At 40.3% G+C, this 23,336-nt stretch overlaps 1 protein-coding gene and 1 long non-coding RNA gene across 3 annotated transcripts in view; one reads left to right on the top strand and one right to left on the bottom strand.

Annotated features, from left to right (window-relative positions):
- The window catches only part of tex10 (testis expressed 10), a 51,045-nt gene that overhangs the window by 8,570 nt on the left and 19,139 nt on the right, over positions 1-23,336 (bottom strand). For both annotated transcript variants that reach the window (XM_033043068.1, XM_033043067.1), the window contains exons 9-12: positions 20,430-20,607; positions 11,131-11,219; positions 8,606-8,739; positions 6,150-6,230 (exon numbers count right to left, since the gene is read on the bottom strand). In XM_033043068.1, coding sequence (XP_032898959.1) covers positions 6,150-6,230; positions 8,606-8,739; positions 11,131-11,219; positions 20,430-20,607 — 482 coding nt within the window. The remainder of the gene's footprint in view (positions 1-6,149; positions 6,231-8,605; positions 8,740-11,130; positions 11,220-20,429; positions 20,608-23,336) is intronic.
- LOC116987241 lies at positions 8-22,572 on the top strand. Its single transcript, XR_004415673.1, has 3 exons — positions 8-19; positions 7,996-8,003; positions 22,454-22,572. It is a non-coding gene; the product is annotated as an uncharacterized LOC116987241 (long non-coding RNA).

The following is a 23,336-nucleotide window of genomic DNA, read 5'->3' as shown; positions in this document are numbered from 1 at the left end:
ATGCGGAAAAGTTTCTACTGTGATGAAAAATAGATAATTAGCTCCACTTTATTCAGAAAGCAAAAAGAAGCAATGCTCTGACTTCTTGCTCATAATACTGTGAAGCTTTGAAAAGATGAGCTGTGTATGATCTTAAAGGCAAGCCATGCTTTGGACATTGAACGTAATTCGTGGAGGTTTAATAACCAAATAATCGACTTTTTAAACGACTTTCAAATCATTCAAATAGGAATTCGAATTTGTAACAACTTTAACAGTTTGTTTTTTGGAGATAAAGCTTTAAGAAAGCTGCTTTTACATTATATCCAAATCTCCAACTTTCTGCTTGAGGCTATCCCTTCCACGTTATTCGCTCAATACTTTTTCAGCTACAGGGAATTATAACTTGGCTATTAAAATAACAAGGACATGTTGTACCTCATAGTAAACATAAAAAAATGGAATTCCATGCAAGACAGTGGAAACATTTATCTTTCACTAATAATGAATTGCCCTAAACATAACTCAATAAAAATTTTATTAGTGTCATTACATCTATTAATTACAGTTCCTGGTCAAAAATTTGATTGAATAATTTTAGAAATGGATAACAAATTTGCAATAAGCCTTTTTTAATTTAAGCATTTGCCTGCGGTAATCTAAAATTAGATGTGATATATAGTCTATAAATAAAATAATAATATTTAATTACATTTGAAAAAGAATTAAGAGCAAAAATATGAATTGCCAAATTTGTTTCAAAATGAATTTTAACAAAAAATATTCTCAAATTGTAACACGATAATTTGTCTGAAGAAGGGTCTCGACCCAAAACGTCACCTATTCCATCGCTCCATAGATGCTGCCTCACCCGCTGAGTTTCTCCAGCATTTTTATCTACCTTACTTTAAGAAGATTTTCACTTGTCTTGTATCATTTGTTATGTTGCTTTGAGGGACTAGAGGTTCCCTCTTTAAAGTAGGCATAGTACATCATTTAAAAAAATAGTTTCAATAAAACCAGCAGCCATTTCTTTTTCTATGTGCTAAATAGAACAAGTTTGTCATAAATAGTCAGAAATAGGAAACTAAAATTGAACAAAGCAGGTTTCTGGTACAATATGAATAGAGCAAAGAAAATTGGAGAGTAATTTAGTACTTCCTTGAGAAAATATATATATACATGGTCTACACATGATAAGTGTGCAAATAACACAATGGAAAGATTGTCTTCAAGTTTAGGGACTCAAACGGCCAGAGCCAAATGCAAACCATCACCGGAAGTGGAAACAGAAGGGCAAAAAAAAGTTTCCTTAGACCAGACATTCTCCTGGATAACAAGGACACCTTCATCAGACTCGTAATTGTTGACTATAACTCGTAGACCTATGACTCAGTACCCTCCTCTGGAATTGGATCCTTTACATCTTGATCCATAGACCGCACACAGTAAGCATCGTCCACGATAATTCTCAACACTAGTGCTCCACATAGCTGAGTTCTCCGCCTCTTACTATACTCCAGACTGTGCTGCCAAATTCTTTCCTTGTCCATTTATAAATTTGTAGATGACACCACCTGAATCTAAGCTGGATCTCACACAATGAAGTACAGACAGGAGACAGAGCAGAGGAGCATATTTTCAAGACAATACCTCTTCCTCAATGTCAGCAAAACAAAGGAGCTGGTCATTGACTTCAGTACATGGGGTGGATTACATGCCCTTGTCTGCATCAATGGTGTTAAAATGGAGATGGTTGAGAATTTCAAGCTCCTAGGTATAAATTTCACAGACAATTTGACATAACCCAATCATATAGAGGATACGGTCAAGAAAGCACACCAATGCCCCGACTATCTCAGACTAAGGAAATTCAGCATGTCTCCATAGACGCTTAACAATTTCTGCAGACACACCATAAAAAGCATCCTATCCAGCACATCACAGATCAGCATAGCAACTGCTCTGGCCAAGACAGCAAGAAATTGCAGTGTTGTGAAGGCAGTTTAGTCCATCAAACCAACTAATACCCCCATCCCGTCATCTATGCTTCACACTGTTTTGGGAAAGCAGCCAACATAATCCAGCACAACGCATTAATAAGGAACTGCAGATGCTGGTTTTAAACCAGACACACACAAAATGCTGCAGTAACTCAGCGAGTCAGGCAGCATAGGCGACGATTTGGGTCGGGACCCTTCTTCAGACTGATCAAGGACAACTCATGTGCCAGTCAGTCTTTTTTTCTTCCTTCTCCTGTGGCGCAAAAGATACAAAGGTTTGAAATCACACACCACCAGATTCAAGAACGGATTCTTCCCCACTGTTATCAAAGTCTTGAATAGACCTTGCACAAGATTTATCAATCTACCTCAGTGCGGCCCTTTGTTTCATCTGCACTTTCTCTGAAGCTGCAACATTACATTCTGCACTCTGTTTATTTTCCCTTTTGCATTTGCAAACAAAGATTTTCACTGTATCATAAAAACCTTAACGGTACTTGTGACAATAATAAACTGATACCAATATCAAAAAAAGGTTTTGTTTTTACATACAGTTCACCAAAATACTTCAGGATAGTAAATTTGCTATTTTTGTTTCCTGTTTATGTTGTGTTGTTGACTCTTAACTACTCTCTCATGTGGCTCAGCTAGCCTCTCTCAGTTCAAGTGAAGGGTAAGAGGCTTAGAGATACAGCGTGAAAACCGGACCTTTGTGCCACTGAGTCCACGCAGCACCAGGGACAATTTACAGAAGCCAATTAACTTACAAACTTGCACATCTTTGTAGTGTGGGAGGAAACCAGAGTACCGGGAGAAAACCCACGCGGTCAAAGGGAGAATGTGAAGGATCCGTACAGACTGCACCCGTAGTAGGGATTGGACCCGGGTCTCTGGTGGTATAAGGCAGCAACTCTACCGCTGTGTCACTGTGCCATCAATACAGATACATAGATGACCATTATGCTTTATACTATCAACCCAAACTGCCTGTGAAATTCAAGCAACTTTGAGTGTTGAAGAAAACGGAAATTCCCTTTCTAAATCAAAATAAGTCCTATGATAGCGATGTTACAAAACCTACCTTCAGCGGCGCTGCAGATCCGCCACTGGCTGTGTGTGCGACTCCGGTGCTTTTGAGGGGGGGCGGGATTAAAATGCAGGTTTGTATCGCTTGTCGGAGAGGGATTTCCTTGGGCTGCTAGTCGATGAAGAAAAATCGATCGGACTTCCATTCCCGTTTAAAAAAAAAATGTTTTTATATAAATCGCTGTACAATTTAATAGTTGGATTAAAGTAAAGCCACTTCGAACGCCCTCAACGTGACGGATCGCAATATAGGATACGATATTACTTTATTGTCAGAGCAACTCTGAAATTTGTTTTGCCATACAAATAAAATAAAGAACATAACACACGATAGAGTCCAACATAAAACATCCCCACACAGCAGAATCAAAGTTTCCCACTATGAGGGAAGGCACCAAAGTCAGTCCTCTTCCTCTGTTGTTCTCAATGTTCACCCGTGGTCGGGGCCTCCCGAGCCCTCCGCAGGCGCCGCTACGGGCGGCCCGATATTCAGGCCCGCCCGCCGGGATGATGGAACTCCCACGTCGAAACGGGAGAACAACCTCCGCGGCTTGGACCTCCGAATCGGCCGCCTCCTACCGGATTCCGCGGCTCCTAGAGTCCACAGGCCGCGCTGGGCGGAGTTTCACACTGGCGGCCCTCGGCAAAGGGTCCCAGGGACTCCGCAATGTTGAGGTCAGCGCCGTCCGCATTGGGAGCTCTTCAAACCTCAGCTCCGCGATGTTGTAGCAGCGGGCCCAGCACTCCGGAGCTTCAAACGGCGATCCAGGTAGGCATCGCTCCACTTCGCGGTGAATCCAGCTCAGCTGCTGAAGGGGACCAGACTCAGCTGCTGAAGCTTTGGTCTGGTCCCCGGCAGGAAAGGCCCTTCCAATCGGGATGGTAGGCCGCGAGGAGGGGGGCGAGGACACTACTCGGAGAATAGTCACGTCCTCGCCAGGAAGCGACTGGGAAGCGGTTTCCCCCTTACCCTATCCCCCTCCCCCACATAGAAAAAGTAAAGAAACTCCAAAACACACTTAAGACAAACTAAAATTTAAAAAAAACGACAGACTGTAGGCAGAGGCTGCCTTCAGTGCGGCGCCCCCTAGTGGCCGAAACAAAACAAAGGGTAAGTCGTGATTTTCACATATAATACGATGCGAAAATGTTATTTAGTCCCCAAACGATTCGGCCACGTCTTTCCTTGGGCTGCTAGTCGATTGTTAAAATTCACGGCAACGGCAACGTTCCAATCGATCGCATTCCAGAAACACCCACTCGCAAGATGATTTAAATTCTTTTTTTTTGGACAATCATGTCATAAGAGCATCTAAATCGTCTATATTTTGTGTAATTGTTTATCCATAATCAATATTTTTATACTAAATATCCACAACAGTTTTTGTCACATGTATTGTGCAAAAAATAATAATTTTGATTATATTGAGAGTGGATGTTTCTAGATTAATTTATGGGAATTAAACATTAAATTCATTCCATTTGGCATGACAGTGAGATTTAAAAATCATGTTATATTGTGAATTCTTGTGTGAATGGGATTAGTTTGTTATTTGGATACTTAGGCTATTTAAAAAAACTTTGCCTTTTCTTAAGAAATGTATTGATTTGATGAAACTGATGAAAATGAATTTTTTGTTGGGCATTTACTATTTGTTATAGTGTTTAACTTTATCATTTCTACCTTTTTTCTAAAACTGCAAATAATAACTTGTTTCTGTTAATGCTGTTCAGTGTTTTTTTTCCTTTACATTTTAAACAGATGTCTCCGAAGAAGAAATACAAAATTGTCAATCCAAATGCCCAACAAAAGAGAATGATTTAGACAGCATTCACAGAGATTATCCGAATTTGGACTACTCCAAATGTGATGATCTACAGGACATTCTTAATGGGAAAGTAGTGGGCAGAAAGGCATGTCATGCGTGGTTGGAAGAGCAAAAACGTAGTTCACAATGCCAAAATTGAAAAATTGAGGAAAAACAAGGTGCACAGAGTTGCTTATTGGTTACAATCTGAGGAGTATGATGATGCTACTGATTATGATATGCCAATGTACCAGCTAGCAACTGATATTCTCCATAAAGACTTGGTCTATTGCTAGAAATTGTAATTTATTTACCTATCTGTTACAGACTTACAGCATATAAAACAATAATATTAAAGTTCTGATCTTGAGAATATCACATTTTTGAATTTTCAAGGCAGTCTGGGTGTTTATTACTAGTTCCGTCACAACGGTCAATTTTGTAATTAGCTACAATTAGGTAACTAACTAATTATATGCTTTAATTTCAGGTCATCCAAGTAAGATGTTTTATATTTGTTTCAGAATACTTCAATCTATAATAACTAAAAATTTCATTCAGTTCTCTTAATTTTTAAGACAGTTATGGGCTTTTGACTGTCCTCGATCACAGCTTTTGTGTTAAGTCAATGGAAAAGCAATAGGGAACAAGATGCTAATTTGCAAGTATGAACATGTCCATAACCTTTTTAATACTGAAGATATGAAAGTGAATTAGGTGTCAAATTAAAGTTCTTTTTATGCATTATCCGATGGGATAAATTACAGGCTTGATTTTTTAAATCTCAAAATTTTGTAACATTCCTACCTATGGTCTAGGTTTTCTTTACATTACAGTTCATTGAACTTCAGCCATTTCCCATGTTGACCATTCACCTTTGCTTTCCTGTCTTTCATGGCATGTCTTTGGCCATCCATTAAGTTTGTGGCAACTCCCTCACCCCCCCCCCCCCCCCCCCCCCCCCCCCCAGCCCCCAAAATGTTCAGCGTTTGTTAAAAGTATCTTGTGTGGACTTTCTTGATATCTGGTGTGAACTGCCTTGTTACAGCATTATATCTCTTTTATACTTGGATGGCTAGAAAAAACAGTATTTTACATTAATATTGAATGAATATTGAGCGATTGCATCATTCAAAAAAACAAAAAAACTTCTTGTCTGATGCAGCAGTGAACTAAAGAGAACAATGCTCTTCAGGCCTTCACCTTAAAAAAAAACACACACATTCTCAAACAATTATTCATCCATAATAATTCAACCAATTCCCAGACTCACTAGATGTTTGCAGATAGCACTTTGTAGGATATCACAGCACTGGATTCTGGAAGGTACTGATGATAAACATTGGCATGCCACCTGAAAGATAAAGCATCAATGCACTAAATAACAAATAAGGGACTCGTAGACAATGGCATTATGAATGCAAGTTATTTTCCCAAATATAAAATCGAAATTATACATAGGCAGCCAACTCCGATTTAGGACTAATCATTAGTCAAGGTTAGACCCTGTAAGACTAAATATAAATATATGAAATGTGCACCAAAACCAAAATGTACTTTTAACCCCGCAACCTCCAATGAAACAATAAATGGTTGTCACTATGTATTGTATATCTACTCTGTTCAGATAACATGCAGAACAAAGTTTTTCACTGTACAATGGTTCATGTGACATTAATAAACATAAATCTAAAGATTGGCATGATCGACTGAGCCAAATGACCTATTTTTTGTTCTATAAATCCCTGACTGTAAAGTTATAATACTGATATCTGACATTGCCTGTATATTGTCCAGAGTAAACAAACAAACCTTCCCTTGCTGGAAAATATGCTTTGTCATGACTGAATCATGTATTCAGGTCAGTAATCCATTAAGACTATTGTAGCGGTTTTGACAAAACTGACAGGCTAGAAGGGCTTTTTCAGTGTGCAATTTATGTTCTGATTTAGAGTTAACCATATTGCTATTGATTGGCAGTCACGTATATGCTAGAGTAATACAGGCTGATGCACAAAGGAAAGATCTTTTCCTCACAATCATAAAATTAAAAATAGAAACAATAAGTACATTACTTTTCTGGCAACGTTTAAAAAATCTATTGTTACAGTTATTTTGCATTCACAAGGCAAATCAATTTCCAATACAGGCTGTGCTGGTTGGAGATGCCTTTGCTGCCAAGAATATATGTGGACTGCAATTGGAAAGCTCTATCTCAGTAAGCCATTCAACAAATGAATGTCATGGTTCGGATATTTAATTATCAATGAGAATATTTCTCACTACTTGATTTATTTGGGCTTCTTAGATCTTGAAATATTCATATAAATAATTTCAATTGACATTTTACTTTTTGCTTGCAATCGTAGTGGCCAAATAAATCCTATCATTTCATTTAGCAAATAAAGACGCACAAAGTTTGTTTAATGGACTAAAACAGAAAAATTGCAAAAATGTTAAGAACAGTTATGCACTGTTCCACAGAACACTAAGATTGGAGTTCTGTTCTCTACAAAGTGATGTCTTGAAAACAGAAATGTAAAGATTTTGTGGACACAAGACAACTCATAAAGAAGCCTAATAGTTCCACTCTTCTCCTTGTATCTCTTGGCTATCACCTCTTCCCCAGTCAACAATAGGCCATTATGGACTCCCCCCTATCTTAGTCATCTGTTTTGTTCTGGCCTTTTATTACTTCCAGTTCCCTCCCCTCTACTTTCAGTCTGAAAGAGGGTCCTGACCAGAAACATCATCCGTTCTCTTTGTGCAAAGATGCTGGTTGACCCACTGAGTTAATCCAGCACTTTGTATCTATCTGAAGCTACTATAACTTCTTCAACAACATTTAGGGATATGTCAAAACTGAAAGAGTTATCGCAAAGAGTAACCAAACAATGGTCATAGATACAAGCACAAAATCATACCAACCACTCAATAACCCATAATTCCTGTGTGTATCCTAACCAGGAGGTTCAATCCAGAGCTGGCAGCCCAGGCTGTGGAATACTCAGCATTAACTCCACAGCACATTAAGTTCAATCCAATCAAAACAACAACAAGCAAATAAACTTCCTGACTGTCTTATATATCAATGTTCATGCCTGTTTGAAGGGTTGTAGTATGGTTGGTTTGAGCATTTTAGGTAGAGGAAAGGTGCACCAGGATACAGAAGCAGGGGAGGGAGTGAGTAAAAGAAAATGAGGAAGGATAAATACCAGTGCTCCACATAACACCGTATATAATAGTGGTACAGTAAATTAATAGGGAAAATTAAGCACAGCTAGACAGCATAGTGGCACATTGCATAATTATTAATGCAAAGAAAATAAAAAGTTAAAATTCAGGACATTTGCTAATTGAGCAAAAAAAAAAATCAAATTTCAAAATCACTTACCTATCTTACAAGATTCACACAATATTTATATAAACATGAATTTTATTTTAAAATGCTCAGGTTCTAAAGAAATTATTTATGCACGTTACAGGATGTTATTATTTATCAAGATAAAAACAGATTATTGTGGGGACAAAAGTCCATGCACGATTCAGAGGAAATATCACTTCAAAACTTTTTAAGAACACAAACTGTTCATAATATAATGTATAATGCAATTTGCTGAATAAATGTACAGTACATTTTAGTGTCCATATGGCAACTCTTAACATCAACAATATCCAGACCGACAGCTGTCATCCACTGTAGGCGTCACTGCAAATGTAATACATTACCTCAGTTATCTCCCAGTGGTGGACAAACTGGTCTAGGTCAGTCGCATAAAGATGGATTGATGAAAATTGGGACTGACTTATATGAGGATTACTGCTGCTGTTCTGAAGCCAAGTCAACTCTTCTCCTGAGAATCCTGCAATGCATAAAAATGTTCAGAAAAGAAAAACATGGTAAACCAAACTTCTCAGTAAAACACATTTATAAAATGTGACTGTTCTGATGCTATCTCTGATGTATCATGCAGAAAATTAAGTTAAAAATAGACTTCAAAATTCTCACGGTGGTTGCATTTAGCAAACTCTTATGCATAGGACAATGATGCAATCATAAAAGAAACTCATCAACTTTAAGAGCCTCTACTTCCTTACAAGATTGAGGAGGCTCGGTATGTTGACGAATACTGTCGTAAACCTCTACAGGTATACATACAGTAGTGAGCATCAAGGGTTGATTCAGCAACTCAATCACGCAGGAACGAAGGAGGTTAGACACCGACCAGTCCATCACAAGTGCTGACATCCCTACCATTGATGGAATCTATAAGAGGCGCTGCCACAAGAAGACTACCAGTATCAAAGGCCCACACCACCCTGCCTACATTCTCATTTCATTCCTACTATCAGAAAGGTGGTAAACAAATCCAAAACCATGACCACTAGGTTCAATAAATTGTTCTTCCAATGACCATCATGCTCTTGAACTCTGCATAACACTAACCTCAACTATGAACTATGGATTGTCTTTGGTTGCTCCAAGGACGACGGGTTTACTTTTGTACTTGTACTGGTGTTATTAATTTATTGATTTTTTATTTGTTATATATTATCTGTGTGTTGTTTACAGGCCTGTTAGGCTGCTGCTAGAATGTCATTGTTCCATTTGTCAGTACATATGACAATTCAACATTTGATTCTTGACATCTGTATTAAAGCAAAGTCAATTTAACATCATGAAAATATCAATAACCATAATAAAACAAGGGAAATAACTCTATGATGCAATATTTGAGCATAGAATTCCTTTAGCTCTCCAATCGTAAAACCTGATCATGGATTTTGCACATATACCCACTGCAGTCAAGGCCATCCTTTGGAAGGAGTGAGTGTTTTGAAAGGTGAATGTAGTGCCCGTCAAGCAGGCTGCTTTATCTTGCATGGTGTTTGTATTTCTTGAGTGTTATTGGATCTACATTCATCCAGTTAAGTCAAGTCCAGTCCACATAATTCCTGATCACTGCCTTGTTAATGGAGGAAAGATTTTGGCAAGTTATTTGGGAATTTATTCATGCAAGACATCCAGCCTCTAACCTGCTCATTAAGCCAGATCTTGTGGAATTTCTAATCACATTGTTGATGCCATGGATAGGTTGGAATTGCTTGACTATTTTACACTTTAGCAGGCTTCATTCTTACACTTATTCGAGTTTTAAGATTTGACTCTTACCAGCCCTCACCTAAATTTCAAGTACAATTTTCTTGAATCAGGAGCATATATTTATTAAAGGTACACAAAAATGCTGGAGAAACTCAGCGGGTGCAGCAGCATCTATGGAGCGAAGGAAATAGGCAACGTTTTCGCTCCATAGATGCTGCTGCACCCGTTGAGTTTCTCCAGCATTTTTGTGTACCTTCGATTTTCCAGCATCTGCAGTTCCTTCTTGAACGCATATATTATCAATACTAGGATAAATAGTTTCTTGACTAAAAGTTCCTTGTTAGCTCCAAGTCAGTCACTAGAAAGAATCTAACAGTATCCCAAAGTTAACTCATATCTAAATTTTCTCCGATATCACCACCTCTGGCCATCTTCCCTCGACAGCCTCCAAACTTATCGTTCCCCAACCCCATACCATCTGCTTCTATCTCCTGTCCAAAATTCACAAACAAGGTGACCCTGGTAGGCCCATTATTTATGCCCCACAGAACTCATCTCCAAATAACTTCAAAGATAGACACAAAATGCTGGAGTAACTCAGCAAGACAGGCAGCATCTCTGGAGAGAAGGAATGGGTGTAAGGCAGCAACTCCACCGCTGCGCCACTGTGTTGCCCAGTTTAGAGATACAGCTTGGAAAAAGGCTCTTCTGCCCAACAATTTTGTACCGACCAACGATCACCCATAAATTACTTCTATCCTTTTGGACCACTGAGGCTTTAATAATAATAATAATAACAATAATACTTTTTTTTTTTAAATAAGTCACTAAAGAAAAGCACAAAATGCTGGGGGTGGGGAGAGATATGGTCAGGCAACATCTATGGAGGACATCTTTTCAAGGCAGGACCCTTCTTCAATCTGAAGAGCCCCGACCAGAATAACATGTCCAATATACAATACCGTTTATTTGTCCAATGTCCATTCCCTTCCCAATGTTACCTGATCCATTGAGTTACTCCAGTACTGTGTGTTTTTGTCAAGATTCCAGCATCTGCAGTCTCTTCTGTCTGCAACTGCAGAAGAACGCTTGAATGGAAACAAAGACTTTTAATATTAAATGCAAAAGAATAAATTTAAATTGTTCACACCTGTCAATGTAGAAAACAGAAAACTGAAGTAATCCACATCAGTGACCAAGCTGTTGGGAAGTGAAGGACCCCATCCACCAAAATAGGACCTAAAATTAAATAATTGACATAAAATACTTTGTATTTTTTAATTCTCCACATAAATACTTACAAATCTATGTATTCAGATATATTTTCCTTAATCTTGTAGTTTTGATGAGTAAAGAGAAAACAATTCAAAGTATATTTGAAAAATAAAGAGTGATTGAGATTGAAACGAATTGAGAGTGCCCCCAAATTAAAATGGATCCATTTAAAAAATATGATCATAAAGTTATAGCCTTTATTCTTATAATTCCATCTAGTAATTATATTTCTTTACATAGAAAGAGTTAGGGAGACTTGTCACATGAATCCATGAATCCGGGTGACGCCATAAGTGGCAGCCTTGCCAACAGCCTGTCTCGTACTTTTCTTCTTTTGTTGTTTTTAGTCTATTTTTATTTGGATGTTTTAATGTATCTTTAGTTTGATATTTATGTGGGGTGTGGGGGGGTTGAGGGAAACTTTTTTTAAATCTCCTCCCCTCACGGAGATGTGATTTTTTTCCATATCGAATCTCCATCCTCACTGCGGCCTTAACATCGTGGAGCTGGCGGTCCCTTTGTAAGGGGTCGACTTCGGGAGCTCCAACCACAGGAGCTTCGACTGCCCCAGTCGCGGGAGCCTCGATCGCCCCGATGCGGGGGCTTCGATCGCCCCGACCGCGGGAGAAAAGGAGGAAGAAGGTCAAAGTTATTCGCCTTCCATCACAGTGGGGAATGTGAGGTCGCCAAAAAACAAGATGGACGTGCTGCCTGGGAGGGAGTGCCGTGAGTGCAGTGATCTCGGAGTTTGCAGGAACATCGCTCCTTGAGAACATCCTGGAGCCTGGTGCGAGTGTGGATGACTTTCTGACTGTTCGGGCAGACAGGGATTGCAGAGAGAGTGACAGCGGTCGGTAAAACTCTGGTCACATCACGGTGAAGGAGCGTGTGGACATGGACATTGAACTGTGGGCTGTGGGTCTCCGCTTATGCTGCATGCCCTAGGCATTCTCACACCTCGCTGTGGTGGCTGTTTATGTTTAATCTTTATGTTATTTTGCATCTTGTTGCTTTTTTGGTATGAATGTATGGAAAATCAAATTTCACTGTACCTCTGTACACGTGGCAATAAAGGACCATTGAACCATCGAGTTAGGACACTATTACATTAGTGTCTTTAAATATGAGAGCTCATACGTCAGGCTGTTGTTTATAGACTCGAACTTGCCGTTCAATAGTATCATCCCCTCCAACCTTCCTTCCATTGGGCACCCTGGGAGCTTTCTGGGACCACTGGGCACTGCGTTGGGCACAAGTTGAATGCATACTTGGCAAGGATTGTAACATAGGTGTATAGTAGTTTATTTAGTATATTTGTTTGCCTTGTATTATGGTGGCGGGTTCTGTTTTGTTTTATTGTATAGTAAATATTATTTTAAATAATTTAATACATTTTTTTATTTAAAAAAAACCCTTCCATCCATTGACTCCATCTACAATTCTTGTTGCCTCGGTAAGGCCACCAGCACAATCAAGGACGAGTCTCACCCCGGAAAGTCCATCTTCTCCCCATATCCCAACAGGCAAGAAGTACAGAAGTGTAAAAACACCCACCGCCAGATTCAAGGACAGTTCCTTGCCTGCTGTTATCAGACAACTGAACCATTCCATCAGCATCCAGAGAGCGGTCCTGAGCTACCATCTACCTCATTGGAGATCCTCGGATTATCTTTGAACAGAATTCTTTAAACAGAATTTATCTTGCATTAAACGTTATTCCCTTTATCCTGTATCTGTACACTGTGGATGGCTAGACTGTAATCATGTATAGCTGGAAAGCACACAACATTTGTCACTGTACCTCAGTACATGTGACAATAAACTAAACAATAAACTAAACTAAGGGCAAAGGCCTTATGAAGAGTGTTGTGCTCTAGCTTTCCAGGCTTTATACGTTCCATGATGTAGCGTTTTTCATGTGTGCATCTATTTGGCATGACATTTGGTATCAACATGACAGAGGTACATAAAACCCACAAGGAATGGCAGATGCTGAAATCTTGAGCAAAACACAGTTATAATTTTCTGTGATCACTTCTTCAATTGTTTTACCTCCTTCACTCGCTTAGTCACCTATTGTTTTGTTATGATTTTTGCACCTTCTATTATGAGGATAGAAACAAAATGTTTAAAGTCTATTGAATTTTCTAATTCTCCATTATCAATTCTCTTCTCTCAGTATCTGTCAGGACTTTCTCATAGCATTCGTGTCATGCTCGCAATCTTTTTATATAGCGTCCACCTTTATTCACATTTAGTGTTTTCTTTGTCTTTATCAATATTTTGAGACATTATAATCCAAAATTCTTCCAATCAGGCATTTTCACAAGATTTTTCTTTCACGATCCTAAACTTCTTTAGTTAGACCTGGATGGACCACTTTTTCTAAGAAATCTTTCATTTAAAAAAAAAAAAACATTTATTGAAAATGATGACCCGTATCAGAGGCCTAGAGTCAATCTGAATGGAAACTGGCCCCCTCATCCTTGTCGACATACATATGATACACTTAATACACATGATCGCAATATATTGGTCTAGGAAACTCAAATACATCTTATGAATTTAGCCTCAAGTTGACAAGAAAAAAGCCACTGTGGCGGATAGATGGTGCATAGTTTATCTGATTATAATTAGTGCACAGTTTAATTGGTGCATAGTTTATCTGATTATAATTAGGCCGGCAAACTACTACACCTGCACAACCTCTGTCCAACATTGGGTTAATAACCTAACCCTGTATCCAAATCACAGTAGGAAACCTTGAGCAGAACCAGTCATCATTGTTCCTCAAATGGATGCTGAAAAGACATCCAGTCCCTTGTTAGCATAAACAATGCTATTAAAATAGCTGCCAGAAATGATCAAACATGCTTTTAGATATCATCAGACTCTTTTTGAACCTCAGAAAATTGTCCTTTTAAATATGATCTCACTTTCATGATTTGTGTGGGGGAAACCACGAAAATCTGTCCACAATACCCGTTGGACAAGAAAGCTGCTGAATAAAATACTACCACCTACAGGGTAAAATGTTATAATGCATTTTAAATTAATTTCTATGACTGGGTTAATTAGAAACCATCAGATTTTAGATCACAGTTCAAAGGAAATTACAAATACATGTCTTGTATTTCAATATGCAAGTACGCTGTTGAATGCGACACAATTGTATAATGATTTCAAGAACAAAAATACCACTTATCAGCACGCCAAATTTTCTACAGTTCTAATTGAGCAGTCAAGCCATCAGAGCACAAAGAACGCAGTGCAAAGTCCTGGCTTTGTGCTCTGATAGGTTTTCAGTATCAGAATTGTGTCGGCATATTTGTTATTATAGTTGTATCTCATTCTACCACATTCTCTAGTAGTGCATTCTACTGTGAATGTCATACTTATTCTAATTGGTTATCGATTTTCTCTCAGACTATCCAAACAAAATACCTTCAAAGTTATTTGATGTGATACTGTGCCTTCTTGCATGGTTTAAACCAATACTTCCCTGACGATAAACTGTATAACAGAGGAACATCTCCAAAAATACAATGGTCAATGTTTCTCACTCTTGCACTAGTCTTGCATCTAGCCTGCAATCTCCAGGTATATTATCCTAATTCCTGTTAACTATTTGAGAGCCTGCAGTACACTCCCAACAAGGTAATCATCCCCTTTTTCTTACTCAGTTCCTCCCGTATAGCCTCACTGGACGAGCCATCGATCATGTGACCTCGGACTACTGCCATGACATTCACCTTAATGAATAAAGCAACACACCCTCCTCTTTTACCCTCACCGCTATCTCATCCCTGCCACTGTACCCTGGAACATTAAGCTGCCAGTCCTGTCCCTCTCTTACTCAAGTTTCCATAATGTCTACAACCTCCCAGTCATACGTACCTATACACACCCCGAGTTCATCCGCCTTTCCCGTCAGGTCTCTCGCATTTAAATAAATCCAATTCAATCGGCTCCCTGCCATGCTCCTTCCCATCCTGTCCACTGAACTTTCTTTCATCACCTTCCATACTGAGTTCCAGCCTCTCGCCTGCCTCAATCTTGCATTGGATCCTGCCACTCTGCCAATCTAGTTTAAACCTACCCAAGTAGTACTAGCAAACCTGCCAACAGGATATTGGTTCCCTTATAGTTCAAGTGTAACCCACCCCTCTTATACAGGTCACCTCTGCCCCAGAAGAAATCCCAATGGTCCAAAACACTGAATCCCTGCCCGTGCACCAACTCCTCAGCTATGCATGTCCTATCTTCCTGTTCCTGTCCTCACTAGTCCTGCAAAGTTCCCTTGTAAAAAGGATTGGAAAGTTATGTCATGCCCATCCACAATCTCCCCCACCTTGCTCAGCAATCTAGACTGCACCCCACCCATGCCATTTGACTAAACTAGGATCTTTTTCCATCAATTACAATAGACAATAGGTGCAGGGGTAGGTCAGGGAGGCCTTCGAGCCAGCACCACCATTCAATATGATCATGGCTGATCATCCCAAATCAGTACCCCGTTCCTGCCTTCTCCCCATATCCCCTGACGCTGCTATTTTTAAGAGCCCTATCTAGCTCTCTCTTGAAAGTATCCAGAGAACCTGCCTCCACCGCCCTCTGAGGCAGAGAATTCCAGACTCACCACTCTCTGTGGGAAAAAGTGTTTCCTCGTCTCCGTTCTAAATGGCTTACTCCTTATTCTTAAACTGTGGCCCCTGGCTCTGGACCCCCCCAGCATTGGGATCATGTTTCCTGCCTCTAGTGTGTCCAAGCCCTTAACAATCTTATATGTTTCAATGAGATACCCTCTCATCCTTCTAAACTCCAGAGTGTACAAGCCCAGCTGCTCCATTCTCTCAGCATATGACAGTCCCGCCATCCCGGGAATTAACCTTGTAAACCTACGCTGCACTCCCTCAATAGCAAGAATGTCCTTCCTCAAATTAGGGGACCAAAACTGCACACAATACTCCAGGTGTTGTCTCACTAGGGCTCTGTACAACTGCAGAAGGACCTCTTTGCTCCTATATTCGATTCCTCTTGTTATAAAGGCCAACATGCCATTCGCTTTCTTCACTGCCTGCTGTACCTGCATGCTTACTTTCATAGACTGATGTACAAGGATCCCCAGATCCCGTTGTACTTCCCCTTTTCCCAACTTGACGCCATTTAGATTTAGCTTAACTCTAAGTTAGTTTTAAACAACAGTAAATCCCACTTATTGTATCTTTGTATCAAACTGCTTTTCCCATTTACAATACAATACAATACCATTTATTTGTCATTTGAACCACATGAAGTTCAAACGAAATTTGGTTTCTGCAGCCATACAAGAAAAGAACCAAGACACACCCAACACAATTTACACAAACATCCATCACAGTGAATCTTCTCCTCACTGTGATGGAAGGCAAAGTCTTGTCTCTCTCCTGCTCTCCATTCCTCTCCCGAAGTCAAAGTCAAAGCCCCCGGCGGGCGCTAGCAAATCCCACGGCCACTTAAAGCCGCGCTGAGCGATGTAAGGCCCTGCCCATTTCTGCCCATAATTGAAGCCTCCCATTCCAGAGATTATCACAATAAATTTCTCCATTGTCTAAACATTCACCCAATTTCCCAATAGCCTATACAATAGCTATGTTATTGTTTTAACATTACATTGTCAACAGCACTGGAAAAACCTAACATCAACTATAAACAAAACATGTTGTTAAAAAAAAAAAATCTAAACTGTAAAATATGCTGCATTCTACTCTTTTACTCAAAAATATCCTACTATCTACTCTTGGTTTTGTTCAGAAAGAAAACATGCAGTAAATTTATATATTTATAACTTTGGTACAAAAGTAAAATCAAAGATAGACCTTACTGCTGTCCTTCACTTTATTTTTATCCACTCCCCATCCTCCTCAAATTCTTCTCCATGGAGGCAGAAGGAATTCCCATTTGGGAAATGAATAGCTGCTGCCACATTTCTTTCACCAGCTCACAAACAGAAAGTCAAAAGCCACCATCTACTGAGATGACATAATTGTCACTTTGAGGAAAAAAAGGGCAATTTTAAAGGTTATGTCTATTGTATTGTCCTTGAAAATAGCACGGAAGCTGGAGAAGTTCATCCAGACAGACAGGATATTTTCTTTTAAATGACTGACAAGAATGAGATTGAACCCATAACCTTTCCTTTCAATGCTCCATATCTTGATAGATTTTTAACAAACCACTTCTACAATCTCAACTGAAATTGGCTCCTGTATGACCCAGCCCTTTCATATTCTTTGAATCAAACAAGAAAGCACACAATGGCTTAATTAAATTAAATTATCAGTTAAATCAGAACAAATGGCTGGTTTTAAAAGCAAATAAAAAACTGCTGGAGGAACTCAGCAGGTAAGGCAGCATCCGTGGAGAGAAATGGACAATCACGTTTCAGGTAGAGACCCTTCATCTGGACATAGTCCAAATGAAAGGTCTCACCTGAAATGTCGACTGTTTATTTCTATCATATATGCCGAATTCCTCGAACAGTTTCTTTTTTGTTTCCATCGTTTAGTTTAATTTATTATTAGTGTCACATGTACCACGATACAGTAAAAAGCTCTTTTGTTGCATGCTAACCAGTCAGCGAAAATACTTTGCTAACAATCAAGTTGTCCACGGTGTACAGATTCAGGAATAAGAGCATAATGTTTAATGCAAGATAAAGTCCAGCAAAGTCCAATAGTTCGGAGGTCTCCAATGAGGTAAATGTTAGGTCAAGGCTGCTCTCTAGTTGGTGATAGGACAGTTCAGTTGCCTGATAAAGCTGTGAAGAAACTGTCCCCGAATCAGGAAGTATGCATTTTCAAACATCTGTACGTCTTGCCTAATGGGAAGGGGGAGAAATCGGGGTGAGACTTGTCCTCGATTATGCTGGTGGCCTTGCCGAGGCAATGTGAACTTCAAATGGAATCAATGGAAAGGAGGTTGGTTTGCGTAATGGTCTGGGCTATGTCCACAATTCTTTGTAATTTCTTGCAGCCATAGATGGAGATGTTCCCAAACTATGCTGTGATGCATCCCGATAAAATGCTTTCTGCGGCAGATATTTAGAAGTTTGTGAAAGTTGTTGGGGACATGCCGACCTTCCTAACCCTTCTAAGGAAGTAGAGGTGTTGATGTGCTTTCGTGGCCATTGCTTCGATGTGGCTGGTCCAGGGCTAATTGTTGGTGATATTTATTCTTAAGATCTAGAAGGTTTCATTCATCGCTACTTTGATGTATTCCGGGATACATGTACCACTTCACTTCCTGAAGCCCACACCAATCTCCTTTGTCTTGCTAACAATTAATTGTTATCTTGGCACCGGGATACAAGGTTCTCAATCTCCTTCGGTACTCTGTCTAGTCATTATATGGTATCCGGCCCACTAGGGTGGTGCCGCCTGCAAACTTGTAAAGTGAAGATAGATACAAAAAGCTGGAGTAACTCAGCAGCTTAGACACCATTTCTGGAGAAAAGGAATAGATGACACTTCAAGTCGAGACCCTTCTTCAGACTGAAGACCCGCTTAGTTATTCCTTTTGTGTCTATCCTCAGTTTAAACCAGCATCTGCCGTTCCTTCCTACACAACTTGTAAATTTAGTTGGTATTTGGTTGCAGTCATGAGGAGTGTAATGGAGAGCCGAGAACTCATCCTTGAGGGGCACCAGTGTTGAGAATTATTGTAGAGGATGATATGTCATCTATCCTCACTGATTGTGGACCGTTGGTTCAGGAAGTCGAAAATCCAATTGTAGAGGGGAGTGCTGAAGTTTCACGGGTTTGGAGATGAGATTGGATGGCATAAATGGTATTGAAAGCAGAGCTGTAGTCTATGGCTAGGAGTCGTGACATAGATGTTTTTCTCATCCAAGTGTTCCATGGATGGGTGTAGAGCCAGGAAGATGGCATCAGCTGTGGATCTGTTGTGGTGGTAGGCAAACTGCAGTGAAGCAGCGGCTCTACCAGCTGCGCCACTGTACAATTGAACATGCGCTTTTAGTCTAAGACATTTACTTCAAGAGTTTTCTGTTCCTGTGTGAGAATAAATATAATCTGTGCCATAATAAATTAGATTGAAAAATTCCCATTATTGTGTACTGCCAACACAAATTTATCCGAACTCATCGTTGTTCTGTTTAAAGGTAGACAAAAATACTTGAGAAGCTCAATGGGTGAGGCAGCATCTATGGAGCGAAGGAATAGGTGACGTTTCGGGTTTCAGACTGATGTGGGGTGGGGGGGGCGGGATGAAGTAAGGAAGAGGTGGAGACAATGGGCCCTGGGAGAGCTGGGAAGGGGAGGGTAAGGAGGGATAAAGCAAGGACTACCTGAAATTGGAGGTCAATGTTCAAACCGCTGGGGTGTAAACTACCCAAGCGAAATATGGGGTGCTGCTCCTCCATTTTGCAGTGCGACTCACTCTGGCCATGGAGGAGGCCCAGAACAGAAAGGTCGGATACGGAATGGGAGGGGAAGTTGAAGTGCTGAGTCTGTTTAAATGTATTTTCTTCCACATGGGTACCTTTATTTTTACCTGTTACAACTCTAGTTCAATTATAGCAAAAAAATATCCTAGATTAGTTTAGTTTAGAGACATAGCGAGGAAACAGGCCCTTTGGTCCACCAAGTCCGTGCAGACCAGCAATTTTTACACTAACACTATCCTACATACTAGGGACAATTTTACAACTTACCGGAGCCAATTAACCTACAAATCTGTAGTCTTTGGAATGTGGGAGGAAACCAGAGATTCCGGAGAAAACCCACGCAGGTCATGTGGAGAAAGTACAGACTCCGTACGACAGCACCCATAGTCAAAAACAAACACAGGTCTTTGGTGCTGTAAGGTAGCAACTCTACTGCTGCACCACCGTGCCAAGTTAAATTACTAACTTGCATTGCGAACATATATAAATATGTAAATGGGTATTTGATTGTCAAAGTAGAGTCAAAGAATCGTACTGTACGACTCTATAACTTGTAAATTTGAATAATTTTACAGCCTTGTTGTGGACAATAAGTAGAAACTCAAAAATAAACATTTCTATTATACTTAACAAGATTACATGTATTACATTCTAGATAAGAGCATTATTTTGCCTCTGTGGTTCAGAAGAAAACGCAAATTTTAATAAATAAAAATTTGGAAACCTACCTTGTGTGCAGTATTCGGATTAGATTAATAGCAAGTTTGGTGGATAACCTTCCCATAGTGCAACAACGACTCAGACAGGACAGCAACTCTGATGAAATACGTGGCAAGAAATATACAAGTTGTACCAACGAATGTTGAGTTTCAGATGGAAGCAGCACTAAAGTGCCATCTTGTGGATCTAAACAAAGATTACAATATCAATTAGATATCTTGGGATATTCCATCATTAAGACAGAGGCTAGTTTCATAAATCAATAACGAACAAATTATGAAAAAGGCTCCAATAATATTTGAAGACATAACCAATTAAAATTGGTTGCTCTAGGGTACAAACAAAGGAAATATCTGGGTCAGGCACAAAATGTTGGAGTAACTCAGCGGGACTGATAGCATCTCTGGAGAGAAAGAATGGGTGACGTTTTGGGTCGAGACCCTTATTCAGACCATGTCATATCTGGGTAATTTGCTTTCTAAAAATAAACTGTTCTGGTTTCCTCACTGATTTGCACCTTTCTTGTTCCTGTCACCCTACCCATTACTAGGCAACTTCTACATCAAAAGGAAACATGTAGGCAATTATGAATTCTTATAACAAAGAAAAATCCAGTTTTAAAATGTTTACTTTGAGGTATTTGGGAAAGCAAAAAATATTATATACACATTGAATTTTCGATGTAAATCATAACAAATACGGCTGTTTTTCATTTCTGAATGACATCACTTTTAAATACTTTCCAGACTAAAAACAGCTATAAATGTGAGGGTCAAATGGAATGCTTCTTTTATTTCTCAAAAATCATTTCCCCAAGGAAGTGGATTGATCTTGAAAACCCCTGCTTAGTTATACACTAGCTTCTTGCATACTCAACAATCAGAATTATTTTCAAAATGCAAAATTCAATTTGCTCAATAAAATGCCTGATTTTGAATGAAACTGTACTTTTTCTATCAAATATTTATATATGGCAGTATAATCTGTATTATTATAAAACTCTGATCTTGGATGTGGATGTATTTGTGTTTGCTTGTGTCTTTTTCTGTGATTCACATCTCCTCGAAAACCCGACGCGCTAACGGTGAAAATTTTACATATTCCGGTAGAGATTTACCTCATGTCAAAAATCACCTCATCTGAAAATTTGGTTCATTATTTCCCCCGAGTTATTTCTTCAAATTCTTCACAAATCTGAGATCTTTTTTAAATCTAACGAGCTGATGATGTCACAATGGCTCCTCTCGCTCAGTCGACAGGCCGGCCGTCCGCAGCCCCGCCGCCCCCCCCCCCCCCCTCCCCCCCGGCTCTGGATTGAAGCCACTGACGTGTTACGTTAACCCAGAGCTGCCAAGTTTTGTCAGAGCATTTCAGTATTCTAAAACCCGAAAATCAGTATTTTGCTGAGGAAATCAGTATTTTTATGCTGTTCCATTTCGCTGAAAAGAAAAATTATTTTTTATGTGCAGTCATACCCATGTAAGATTACAAGAATGCATAACTTTGCTACCAATTGACGTGTCTTCTACGCACCTTACTTGAGAGTGCATTCATTGCCATATCTTTGTAAACTGCTGTTTGAATGGCTGCTTCCTGCTTTAAGCACCAGATGATGATGTAAAAGGTATTTTGGAAGCCTCCCTCTCCCTCCCTCGCTCTGCCTCCTTCCTCTCTTTCCCTCCCTCCCTCTCCCTCCCACCCTCCCTCTGTCTCTCTCTTACTCCCCCACCCTTCCTCCCTCCTTCATTTTTTTCTCCCTCCCTCTCTTATCCCCTCCCTGTGTAAACCCATAGCGCGATGTATAAAGGCAATAGCGCTGTGGCTGGGAGCATTATTTTTAAAGATCCCATAGCGCTGTTCAATTCCCACGCGTTAAACTGACAGCGCTGTTTAAACCTGTAGCAGGTCAGGCAGATCAAAGCTTACAAAATTAATCATCCAGATCTTGAAATTTAAAATACTAAAAGATTTAATCTGCTATAATTTTTAGAGGTACAGTATGACTTTTTATATCCTTGCATTTTTTAAGCAGAAAGATGAAACAGGAAGTCGGGCAGATTTAAAAAAAAATCAGTATTTTACAAAACAAATCCATACATCCGTATTCTGAACGCATTTCAGTACAAAATATGGAAAATCCGTACTACTTGGCAGCTCTGTTAACCCCCCCGCCTCGCAGTCATTTTGTCGTGTCTTGCTCACAGTCGACCGGCCGTCCACAGCCCAGCTGCCCTCCGTCTCTCGGGTTCTGGATTGAAGCCGCTGACGAGTTACGTTAACCCCCCCCCCCCCCGACTCGCAGTCATTTTGTCGTCTCCCGACTCAGTCGACATGCACTTGGCCGGATGTCCGCAGCGCAGCGCCCCGCCCACAGCCCCCCCCTCCCAGTTCTCTGGATTGAAACCGATGAACACGCAGTACGCTCGCGCCTCGACTGGGGTTTCCCGAGGGAACCCGAGTGATGCCGAGCTTTCATTTCCAGAACATTCTTCACCGTCCCGCACCGTCCGCAGCCCAGCAGTGGTCGCGAGAGGTCCCAAGAGCTGCCGAGGCCCACCACCCACTCGTAATCGACCCCGTCCTCGCAGCCCGCTTGCCGAGTTCAAGTCCGCCCTCTCCCTCCCCCTCCCCTCCTCCCTTTCTCTGCCCCTCGAGGGCAGGGATGGGGTAAAATGAGCCAATGGATAATATTAATATAATATCAAGGAAGTTGTGTGTGTGTGTGTGTGTGTGTGGTGTGGTGTGGTGTGCGTGCGTGCATGCGTGCGTGCGTGGTGCCGCAGGCCGCCCTCCCCTTCCCCCCCCCCCCCGCAACCGCGCATTGAGGGAACGGGACCCAACTGGTGCCCCTTGGTCTAGTTTTTTCTAATATCCCAGGTTTTCATATTATGTAAGGATTCAATGGCTGTTGTCCT

Source organism: Amblyraja radiata, chromosome 2 (genome assembly GCF_010909765.2).
Source record: "Amblyraja radiata isolate CabotCenter1 chromosome 2, sAmbRad1.1.pri, whole genome shotgun sequence".
Taxonomy (NCBI): Eukaryota; Metazoa; Chordata; class Chondrichthyes; order Rajiformes; family Rajidae; genus Amblyraja; species Amblyraja radiata.
This window is presented reverse-complemented; position numbering and strand designations above follow the sequence as displayed.